General features: G+C 40.1%; 1 protein-coding gene across 6 annotated transcripts in view; it reads left to right on the forward strand.

Annotated features, from left to right (window-relative positions):
- The first annotated feature begins 1,896 nt into the window (after nucleotides 1-1,896).
- The window catches only part of UBE2E3 (ubiquitin conjugating enzyme E2 E3), an 84,414-nt gene continuing 74,026 nt past the window's right edge, over nucleotides 1,897-12,284 (forward strand). The window contains exons 1-3 of one of the 6 annotated variants that reach the window (XM_074967707.1): nucleotides 1,897-2,048; nucleotides 3,803-4,005; nucleotides 6,787-6,837. In XM_074967707.1, coding sequence (XP_074823808.1) covers nucleotides 3,812-4,005; nucleotides 6,787-6,837 — 245 coding nt within the window. In that variant the 5' untranslated portion in view covers nucleotides 1,897-2,048; nucleotides 3,803-3,811. Of the gene's footprint in view, nucleotides 2,049-2,320; nucleotides 2,696-3,043; nucleotides 3,378-3,401; nucleotides 3,651-3,802; nucleotides 4,006-6,786; nucleotides 6,838-12,284 lie in introns of those variants that run through there. The other 5 variants (XM_074967705.1, XM_074967704.1, XM_074967708.1 and 2 more) reach the window with 5 other exon arrangements.

Genomic DNA, 12,284 nt, shown 5'->3' on the forward strand with positions numbered 1-12,284 from the left:
GGTGAGCAACCTTTGACCAGTCTAATTACACTCACACTGCATTATCATTTCATAATTATCCTTCTTTGGATAGCTGGGCTGTATTGTTAATTTTCACCTATAATAAAATATTATTTAAAATACTTAATCCTGACTTTCAAAGTTCTCTGAATCTAGTAACCACCATATTGTAGCATCGTCCACATATTAACAAAAGCCTTGTAGTGCTGACTGTTAGATTTTGACATTGCCATGTCTCTCTTTTACTAATTATGCCCAGATTGCTCATCATACTAGATACTGTTTATGCTAGGAATTTTCTGCAGCATGCCTCAGGGGCAAATTGCCTGTAGTGGTGAGTGGGGAATTCTCCATAGCGTACTTTAACAAACAAACCTCCACTATTTCTCCACATCACATCACTACACACTTCCGCCAAACCTTTAGCATACATTTCATTTGTCCTAACTTCAGTTACCCAGAGGACTGTCAACTCAGACACATCCAATTGTTTATTCCTTTTAGACCAACTCTGGCTCCTGGATCCCATTAATCCTAAGAAAATACAGTGGTTTTAAGTCATTTGGCTAAAGGTGTGAACTGTTTTGTGGGCAACACTTTTCAAAGGAGATTTCTTGTTAATCGCTGTATTTGGTCTTTGCACAAACATTTCAAGTAATACATTATTTTAAACAGTCCTTTCCCATCCCATTCTCATCCATCCACATCAACTACTATCTGCTCTTTACAAATATTGTTGGGCTATGATCAATTTTCCAATACAAGGTGATTTAATTTTCAATATGATCATCTCTTGGACGTTGGAATATTCAGTTTTTCATCCTTCTTGTGCTAGATTCATACTGTCCCCACTTTTGCCACATACAAATGCTCCAGCTGTTGATTGCGTTTAGTTATTTACATCATATAGTGGAATAGTAACCACCAGAAATTACTCTCTGCATGACTAGACAGGGGAAGGAAATGACTCTCCATCCTAAACCAGCTTCTCTGTAAAACGATCCTCCAGTTGGCATATATTATGATCATTATGCTTGACACCTCTCCCCCCTAAAAAATAGATTTTACAGCTTGTATGGCTGGTCATTTATGGAGTATGGCAGATCAGCGTGCTGTTGCCAGTACTTTAGAAGAAATACGATTTTGAATACATATGGCTAACTTTGTTGCTGTTTGTTTTATATAGTTGTGAAATGCATATCTCCACCTCTTTTTGCAGCACTGTTGCACCACAATACGTTAAGGCCTGGATTATTCTAGTGCACTAAGAGAAGCTGTGTAATTTAGATATAAAGAAAGATATAAAAGTTGGCTGGATGCAGCAGGACACAGGTGCCAAATAAGAGTTTTTACAACTTTCTTGTACTGGGGGTGTATAGATTTGATTTTTTTTTTTTTTTTGGGTGTGTGGAAAGGTCGCAGCACTTCTTGCCTGTTTTGATGGCACAGTTTCTGGGTCTGTGGCCCTTGTTTGCCGGATCAGAGTTTTTGTGGGACTGGGCTACTAGGACTGGAATTTTAAGGGGCAGTAAGAGCAGTGAAACATCTTCTCTATTTATACATTTTTAATTTAAGGGCTGGGGTCCCAAAAATTGGCTGGATCCAGAAGGACCTGGATTTTTGCGGCGCTCCTGTGCTGGGGCACACTAGGGCCCGGATTTTGCAGCAAGAAAGACTGAACATGTTACCAGTTGAGGCAGTGGGATTTGGCGCTGGGGACAAAACCTGGCAGGATTTAGCTTTCACTCAGACTTGACATGCCGTCTGTTAAGGCACTATATTATTCACACCCAACCAATTCCAGTGCCCAAATAAATACCTTTACTCCTGAGTGACCTGCCTCTTTCCACCGCAGGTTCAGTGACCAACCCTATAAACAGCAGTGAGTAAGAGAGGGGACGCCGGGAAAAGCAGAGCAAGTCAGTTTCGTTGCTTTGGCGAGGCCCCAGCAAGATTTTGCACACTTGTGCATGGCACTGAAGTAATTTCAGGATCTCAGGCTCTCCCTCCCGTAGTGGCTGCTCGGGAGTTGCAAGCTTGCGAGAAAGGTATCTGTATGGGCGAAGGGGGGACGGGACCAGCCACTAGTAAGGCACACAAGCAAGGTCCAGGCTGCCAATGCCAACTTGGGGGCTGCACAAGGACCAACTCTTTGTCCTTGGCCAGGCCGGGAGAACGCACGCACCCTGCAAAGGTAGAGGAGCGAGAGAGCGTGCGCGCGCCGCAGCCCAGAGGGGGGCGCGCTCTACCAGCCAGGGAGCGAGCGCCCATTCCCCCGCCCCCATGTCGTTTGGAACTTTGCTGACTGCAATATTCTCAATCCGAACGTAGCGACACAAGGGGGCGGAGGCGATAGAACGCTCGGCTCTTCCCCGTTCCATCCGGCCTCCTTCCCTCGAGGGGAAGATCGCGTTCTCTCTCTCCCCTCTTACCCCCTGCCCCGCCGCGGGAGCCCGCTTTGCAAAAAGGGGGCACGCCAGCGCCACCCTCCGGCCACCGAGCCGCACTGCACCCTCCCCCCGTCTCTCCCCCCTGCTCCGACTCTCAATGTTCCACACTGCCCGGCCACAGAGCCTCCTCTGCTGCTTTATATCCCCCCGGCTTCCTCCAGCCCCTCCACCGATACTGTATCCCCTTCCCTCCCCCCCTCCATCCCTCCCCTCCGACCTAACACCGGGACAGGACGGCTGCGAAGGTAAAGGAGAAGCGGGTTAGGTGGCTGCAGCAGGAGCCTGGGCGAGCTTGGTGGGGGGAGGAGGAGAAGGAGGAGGCGCGGGGGCGGGGGGGGGGAAGGTTGGTAGAGGGAGCTTTGTTCTTGTTTTCAGCGCTTGCTGCCTGTCGGTGGCCGGGAGAGAGAGGAGCCGGGACTGAGTTCACGCCTCAGTTGGTGCACACACACCATGCTGATCCTGGAGAGCCTCCTACCATAACAACCCCTCCGTACCCTCCTCGCTGGAAGCTCGATCTTTCCCCACAAAGCCAACGGGGGCGGGAGGAAGGGGGCGAGTGTGTGTGTGCAAAGCTGCATTTCAACCCTGCTGCAATTTCCTACTAGGAGCTTCATTTTCTTTTTCAGCACCCCCCCACCCCCATTTGGGTGCCTCCCGCGTGTATCTATATAATTTTTCCCCCTAAAAATGTCGGTCTGTTTTGTACAAACTGATCAAGAATCGGTGGCGTTGAAAGCTTTGCAGAAGGTGCAGCTTTAATTATGCTTCTTCCCCCTCCAGGAGCTTTGTGGTGACCAAATGCAATTCTTGCTCCTGGCCATGTAAATAACCGAGGCTTCTGCTTTCTGAGTTGTTTTAAATGTACGGTGTTTAAAAAAAAAAAAATCACTCCTCCTCCTCACGGCCCTTTAAATACAAAGAGACAGAGTGAGTGTAAATTTCAATCTGAAATCAGCGGGAGTGTTATTGGCCATATATTGTCTCAGAGAGAGGGGGGGGTCTGGCTGCTTGGACCCTATACAATACTCTGCTCCAGTGTAAATATTTACAGGGTATTAGTGACTTTTTAAAAAACATTTTCAGCGAGGTCTGTTACTGACAATGTGTCATAAGTTATTAATGCTTCATTGCCTGAAGGACCCTGCTAAAGTCCCTGTCTCGTGGCTTCGCATAAAGCAGACAATTGATATGTTGTCTAAGGTATGGGGAAAAGTGTCAATGGGCTTTAAAAAAACCTGGAGAGCTCTATATTTAAAAAGAAAAAAGTGTAAATATTACTTTGTAACTGTCAAACTGCAACCTACAGTAAACTCTGCTTTTTCCCCCTCCCCTCTCTTTTCCTCCCCCAAAAGTTCACCACCATGTCCAGTGACAGGCAAAGGTCAGATGATGAAAGTCCAAGTACCAGCAGTGGTAGTTCAGATGCAGATCAGAGGGACCCACCAGCACCAGAACCTGAAGAGCAAGAAGAAAGAAAACCTTCTGCAACCCAGCAGAAGAAAAATACCAAACTATCCAGCAAAACTACTGCTAAGCTATCCACTAGTGCTAAAAGGTAATAACTATAAGAAGTGATTGTAAAACATTCTATCGCTGTATTTTTTTAACTATAATATTTGCACTGCATTTTTAAGACAGATGGATTCTTGCAAAGCTGTGTTAGGGAGTCATTTACTGAATTACAAACTTTTTTGAGTTAGGAGACTGTCATTCAATAGCTTCAATAATGAGACTGTTAGTAAGCTAACCATTAAATAAACTTGTCACATTTCTTTGGAAGAGACACTTAAGAACTTTATAACTTTAAAAATTAAAATATTGGCTACTGAAAGCTTTTATTCGCCAACATGAATTTTATCCTTGCAAGTAGTATGAGAACTCTAAAACATTTTTTCCACTTGAGTTCAAAGGCTTAGCCTTTCTTCTTTATTTGCGTAGAGTACCATCCTTCTGGTGTATTTCAATAGACTGTGTGTACTGTTGACAATCAGTGCTATTGACTATAAAAATATTTACAAAAACTTAACTGGCGCAAAAATAGATGGGTTTGGGATTGTACTTATAACTTTCTTTTCATGCCAACATTCAGTATATCCTTTATATACAGTAACCTAATATAATGTCAGGTTTCAGAGTAGCAGCCGTGTTAGTCTATATTCGCAAAAAGAAAAGGAGTACTTGTGGCACCTTAGAGACTAACCAATTTATCTGAGCATAAGCTTTCGTGAGCTACAGCTCACTTCATCAGATGCAATATAATGTGTTATTGTGTAGTTCTTACTTGGGAAAAACTACCAACTTCAATAGGACATTTGCCTTAAGAGGGCCTGCAGAATCAGACTCTGGAGATTAATATATAGCCTCTACCTTTAAGTGTCAAACTTCACAAACCTCTTGTAGTCTATTTGATAAATATCTGTATTTACATATAAAATTTCTGTCAGACTGGCTTTCAGTAAGTATTTTCTTTAACTTCAGCCATGTGAAACAGGCAGACTTTAAATCCCTTGATCTGCTGTGGTCTTTTGAGATAAGACACAATTTACTAAACCTTTCCCTTAAATTCACTTTTCCTTAAGAATACATATTACATTATGGCCAATAGCAAATAGATCTGAAGAGTAACAGTGGGAAAATGATTTTTTAATTTTAGAGTCAGTTCTCTATTGAACAACTTTGTGCTTTGCTTATTCAGCATGGACACTGTAGCTCAAACTTTCATAAAGACCTCAGGAGTTTTATATTCCAGTTCAGTAAATACTCCTTGAAATGTTAAAGTGTTAGCCATAAGTAAAATACTACCTGTATTTTTCACTGATTTTTGTACTTGTAAAGAAATAGAGGTCTAAAATAGGAATATCTAAGGTAGATACTTTAAATCAGGCCTGGTCTACACTTGAAACTTAGGTCAACCTAGCTACATTGTTCAGGGGCCAGGCTGTGAAACATTTCGTACCATATGACATAATTAGGTTGACCTAACCCTCACTGTAGATGCAGCTAGGTAAGTGGGAGAACTCCATCGACCCAGCTATCTCCTCTTGAGGGGGTGGATTTACTATAAGTGACAGAAAACCCCCTTTTGTTGCTGTAGTAAGTGTGTACAGTACAGCAATGTTGCTTGACACGCTACAGCTATACCATTTGTCAGGTGGACATACCCTCAGTAAAGAAGCTAAAGTCTTTGATTATTTGTATAACTTGTAGTACAACATGTTTAAGATAATGCTTTTGTCAGCCCTTTTGAAAAGCTTGAGATGTATTGTACAGAAAATCTCTCCACTGAATTTTTCAGTGTGACTTTATTTTCCTTAATCATGATGGGGTCTGATTCCACATATCTTGAGTAGTTCTGAGTCATCTAATTGAACTTAATAGGACTATTCCTGAAAGGTCTTTCAGGATCAGGTTTTGTTTATCTCATTTAAATTGGAATCAATAGCCTATTGACAGTTGTTCAGTCTTATTTTTATGGGCCTACTTTTCTAAAAAGTAAGTATCTCTTGGCTTACAGATAATTAGCAGCAAGAAACAAAATTTCTTTATTCCTTAGAAGTAGTTTAATACCCACCTTTTACACTAGGCATATTTTTCTGGATAACTTGTTTAATTGGCAAAAAGTTTAGAAAATATTCTGGATATTATTAGCACTTCTATAACTGCTGTCAAAGGAGACAGTGAAACGATCATGGATTATTTCTGATTAAGAAAATTTATTTTACTAATATTATATAAAAACAGCAAAAATACTGTCTTATCTTGGGAGAGGAGTGTGTTTACAGAAGCAAAGTTGATTCTCCAAGAATTATTCCAGTAATAAAAGCAGCTTGGGAAATTTATAGATTTCCTATTTAAATACTGTATGAAGTAGCAGGTAAAATATTGTCAAAAACATCCACTTAGTCACAATACAGCTTATTAATTCAGCCTCAGTTACAGCTCTGTTGCACTGGTTTAAAGTCATTGTCAAATATGCTTGTATAATCCCCCCCCCTTGCCTCATTTGCATATAAGCTTGAAAAGAAAATCTCTCTGGTAAAAAGCATTTAGATATGGATAATAGTTACTTTTATGAGTACTTGTGGGATATTTCTACCTATCTCAGGTGTAAATGTTCTATCTGTTTACTGTATCAAGTAAGAAAAAAGCTGCAAAGTTTCTCTGTTATGGGATTTGGGTTATGCCTCTGAGAACAAAGAGGAAGCAGCCATGTTAGCATTACTGAAGGCACAGCCAATCTTGCATTTAACTGCATGGTGGTAGAGGGCAGTGTAATTCCTGATTTATTCTATAGACTATCTCAAATGCTTTGTGTCTGTTCTCATTTCACCCACAGAATTCAGAAGGAGCTAGCTGAAATAACCCTTGATCCTCCTCCTAACTGCAGGTATGTAACAACTTTTTAAATTGTGGACAGTGATCGGAAATTAAAACGGGTAGAGATGTTTGCTCAGCAGAACAGACAAGCAGTTATTTAATGTTTGTCAGTGGACAACTATAATATAAACACTGTGTAAGGTAAACTGAACAATTGTCAGGGAACATTTGATAACGTATCACAAAGTTTGGATTTTCAAGTACATGTAGTAGTTGTCTCATTGAGAGGGATATGAATGGTAGAGTTGGTTCAGTAGATTTTTCTGTAGAGGTTCATTGCATATATTAAAGTCAGTGTTATATAAACTTCCAAATGTACTAAAGCTTTGAAGTTACTGCTTGTACACAATTTTAACTTACCTTTGGAGGGCTGAGATATAGGAAAGTGACGATGCTCTAAAATTTAGATAAATAACTGTGTGAGATTTATTTTTTACATGTTTCATCTTATTACAGTGAAGTGGTTTAGAGTAAAGCTGAAGTATTACATTTAAAGTTTCTGTCTATTGGCCAGAGATTGTATTGTCTTGATACATGGTATTTTAAGGAAATTCCCTAGTGGAGTGGGAGACTATTGGTAGTTTTAGAAAATGAAATTAGAGTGTGTAAGAGAGTAGTGATTTATGCAGTCTTAAAGAAAATTAAGACTAGTGTGGTGCACAGTCCATAAGAAACTTAAACAGTAACATAATTGACTAAACTAACTTTTTATCTTCAAAACTTGCTGAAAAATTATCCACTGCGGTGCATATTTATTTTAAGAAAAGATTTCATGTTGACTGTAAGCTTCCTATGTTGAAATCTGTAATAAATCTTTTTAGGTTTAAATAAGATACCTTTCTATTATACATATTTCAGTAGGCTGTCTGTGCATAAAGGCTACTTAGTTTAACGGATACTGTACAATGCCGGCATTGTTCAGATGTGAGAATACTGCAAATGTTCTGGAGTTTTATTTGGCTTTTTTGGTATATTGAGTAGTTGGAAGACTTTGGTAAAAGGAGTTTTTACAACTCAGTAAAGATGTATTTTTTCATATTTGTTTCTGGATTCCTGGGATTTATCACAACTTTGTTGTTTTATTTGACTTTTACGAGAAGGGTATCTTATCTGGAGAGGTTCATGCCATGGATGCCCTGTAATAGTTTTATGAATATGTGTGTGTGGTCACTGTCTTCCCTGATCAAAGCAGTATGGCTCTCTAGTTTTACATCCCCTTCATTTTAGAGCTATCAGAGACCAAAAGGTGGTATGGTATGGGAGAAAGGGTATTCCAAGGAAATAAGCCAGAGGTGCTTCACTTTTTTACTTTCAAAGCGTGTCTTGCTCGTTACCCATTTTGGGCACATTATGTTACAAATGACTTTCAGAAGGAGATATTTACCCTCTGCTGTAACATCTGATACAAGCATATTTAACCTCTGGGAAAATTTGCTCCTCTGGTATCAGCTTAAGTATATCTACATAGATAAAGTCTTCAGGGTAGACATGACCAACCAAAGCACGGGGACCATTGTTAAGAACTAGGAAAAAAACAAACAAAAAAGTCTAAAATTATTTGATTTCTGTGAGTGTGTGTGGAAAAAATATTTTTGGCCAGTGAAGAAATCTATAATTCTATTCCTGTGTGCCTCATACGTATTATATTTAAAGAGGAATTGCAGCATTTTCCTCAGTGCAACTTTTTGGCAAGTACCTTCCACCTTGTGTAAGATCAGCAATATATGTGAAAAAGACCTTGGCATCCCACTTTAGACGAGTCAGATTTTTGGGATGAACAATATGGGCAGAGAATTCCATGGACTCCAGGAGCACCATAGATTGGAACTCAAAACAGAGGGTTTTATTTATTTATTTATTTTACAGAAAGCTTTTAATAGGAAATGAATGCAGCATTTTGTTGCATGTAGAATAATGAAGCGGAAGACATCATATAGCTTCTTATAGCACAGATTTGGCCGCAGAAACTGACACAGCAGGTGCATGCTATACCTCAATTGCTCTGCGTGCAATAAGCGACAAAATGCTATTTCACCTCTTACGTATTTGAGGGAAATGTAATTTCTTGGAGATGGTAAAAAACCAATGTCAGTTAGTTTTGGGCTCATAATATAGGTTAAAAGTGTGTTTAAAAAATTAGAAAGCTTTGCTATTCATTAAAAATGTCCAGAAGAAGTTTCTTAATGTTAATGAAGAGTGTTTTTTTCAGTTTGACCATAAATGTGCCTGTCTTATTTGCAACCATAATGTTGCAGGATCACGGCAGCACATAATACAAAATTGAATGGTAACAAAAATGACTCATTGTACAAGCAGAAATGCATAAATGGTAAAAATAAATTAGATGTGTAAAATTCCTTAGTGCTAATAAGGTGATAGTACTACATGAAAGACAAAGTATTACTGTTTAACAGGATGCAGTACAAGGGTTCAATGGTATTTATCCATTGTGTAATGTATTTTGTGTAATGTATTAACAATTTTGGTAAAAACTGTTGGGGATAATACATCATGGAATAATGTTTAGTTGCTGCTCAATAACTATAAGCATGGTACTGTACAAACTGCTTTCCATGCCATTTAAAACATGTAGCTCATGTTAAGTGTAATTGTATGAGCTGATGAATATTCAATGTTCAGCAGACACTTGAGGGTCTCAGTAAGTAAATCTGGTCTGCATTTACCTGGCCTAAATGTATGCATTTGTTACAGCTCTGTCAGGAGTACAGGGCTACAGACAGCGTGATGGCTTTAGGTATTAGCACATCAGCCATTGAGCTGCATATGTCTGTCTGATTTTACACAAACCTGAATACGCTTTTGTTCCATTTGTAGCACTGGGTAAAAAAAGTTACTTAAGTACAAAATATGAAATGCACTAAAATTACAAATTAAAAAAAAAGCTTAAGAAAACTAGCCCTTTGTAGCTAGACTCATGTCTGACTGGTGGGTAGACCTCAATTCACGAACAAGAAAAGTGTGCATTTCCCCTGGCTGTTTAAACCTTCCCACAGCCACATCTACAGCATCTGTTTTGTAAACATGCTAAAGTCCTAAGTGAGATCCACATTGCTTGAGTGCTTAGGGTTGCCCTTTGGTTTCTATTCAAGGTACTTGGTAAAGGCTGTACCCTGCTAAATCATGTCACACTGTGAGCTTCTCTGACTTGAGTAGGATTTCCCCAAGTGCAATGATGGCATGATAGGGCCCCAGAAATCTATGTTAAAATAAACTTAAGAATCAGATTTAAATAACAAAAGCAAGGAAATTAAGTGCCACTTTATCCTTAAGACCTCTCTTGTGTCTAAAGACAGGAGTCTTGGATGAGTGATTCCAAGATATACTGTAATACTAGGACACAGAGGTAGATTGAAGACAGAGAACCTTAATGCCAAATTTTTTTGCTTTTGTTGGCTTTACTCAGTACCTTACTGTTTGATACAGTGTGTTGTATTTAATGTCTTTTGTGCATTTCACACTATAAAGCAGGGCTTTAAAAGGTCCTTCTTACCCCATTGCATCTAGGCAGCTCTTTTTCAAACCATGGTCAAATGCTCAAACATGCTTCAAGGTATAGAAGTGTGCCAAATCTCACCTTCATACATTTTCAGAATAGTATTACAAGGTTCTTTTTCACATAATGCATTGTAAATCCATGCTGCTGAGATTTTCTTATAGGTTTGACACATGTCTGGAATAACTTTTTAGTGCATAGCACAAAGCTATTCTAGAATGGAAGTCACCACTCCTTAGTTAAGGCTGCACCTGAGCCTGCAATTCTGAGATGTGCTTCTCAGAAGCTGCAGCTGAAAGGGAATGGGGGAAGGGTGGCTTTGTTTCACTGTTGCACTTTCTATTTCTTGGCACTGTTGCTATTTCTTGGCACAACTTAGAGCAGTTCCTAGGATGCTGTAAATTTCAGCAACTTCCCAGGATTGCTGATGAGCTGCTCTGCTGGTCCAGAATAGCTGGAGTGCACATTTTCCTGTTTCTTTTCTTCTCCTGCTTTCCATTCCAAAATTAATCAGAGCTTGTCTATGGAAGAAAGTTGCACCAGTTTAACCTAACATCTTAATTTAAACAGATTTAGTTATACCGGTGAAAGTGTAACCCATGCCTGGTTGGTGTGGCACTCTGTCCCCCGTCTAGTGGCACCTAGCCCAGCTAGAGACTGAGTCTGCTACTCAAATGGAGCAGAAGAGGCTCATGATCCCAGGTTAAATCCTGCCCACCAGCGATTGGGGTCTGTTGGCGTTACACAAGGCCTATGTTGCCACATTTATTTCAGTTTAACAGTGGTGACTTTTTTTGGTTTAGCTTCAGTTGACTGGTAACAGAAAACAAGAGTGCCCACCACAAGGGCTTGCCCTAGTGTAACTAAATGGGTTTAAAAACAGATGGAATTTAAACAGGTGAAACTTAAACACGTAGACCAAGCTGTAGTCTCAGAACTCTGCACTGCTTTTCTAGCATAGTCCTCACACCCAGTGCTTACAAATTTTACCAGACACCTGATAGCTAGAGGCCTAAACGTACTAGGCAAAGTCTGCAAATGGAAGAGTCCAAGAACAATGCCCAAATAAGACAGTCAACTCCTCCCTTCCCAGTTGTTGGGAAATTCTCACCAAGATGCTGTCCCGGTAATCTGCTGAAGGCTCCATCTTTTATATCAGCCTCTGGCTATTAGACAACAGATTAAATCTGAAACCTCATCTCTCAGGCTGCTGGACAGGAGTAAGAACATTTTCCTTCTGCATCTGTTCTCACAGTGCTGTTGCTTTTGCTGCTGGAGAAGTGGGCATGCGGTGGGCGGAGCTCTGCTCCTGTACCTTTCCCTAGATGTGTTGGCTGAGGAAGTTGGATAGTGGGTCTGCTATCCTGTGCAACTTTGATTTTCCACCTCATTGAATAGGTCTGGTGCCCATGTCATAGCTTCCCAAGCAATAGTAGAATAAAATTTCTCTGTTTCACTGATGTCCACATTTTTCTGAATGCCAACAGTTTTCACTCAGCAGCTTGGGAAAGCTCTAAGTAACAGCAGCCGCACTGGAGCTGTCTTTCTGCAAGCTTGGGAAGACAGCACAGCAATGGTTAACACACTTCAGATTTGGAGGATTTTCTTTGCAACAGTAGGTCCGGAAATTTAAATGAAAGGTCTGAGTTTGTAAAAGCTGTTGGACACTCACAGAGAGAATTCCGACTCATCACAGATACAAATAGATTTTTCAAGCCCAATATATTAAGATTTGTTTGTTCCAATAACAGTTTCTTGATACAAGAACAGTGATAGACTGCAACAAAAGCTGCCCTTACCCCTGCTTAAACTTGCAACAAAATTCATCATTTGTGAGCCGTTCATTTTAAATTATCACTGTACAGAAATGCTTTGAGGTTTTCCCAAGCTTTGGTTTTAAATAAAGCTTTTCCTTTATGATTACGTCATTACTCATAAGTCCC

This window comes from Natator depressus, chromosome 11 (genome assembly GCF_965152275.1).
Source record: "Natator depressus isolate rNatDep1 chromosome 11, rNatDep2.hap1, whole genome shotgun sequence".
NCBI classification, from domain to species: domain Eukaryota; kingdom Metazoa; phylum Chordata; order Testudines; family Cheloniidae; genus Natator; species Natator depressus.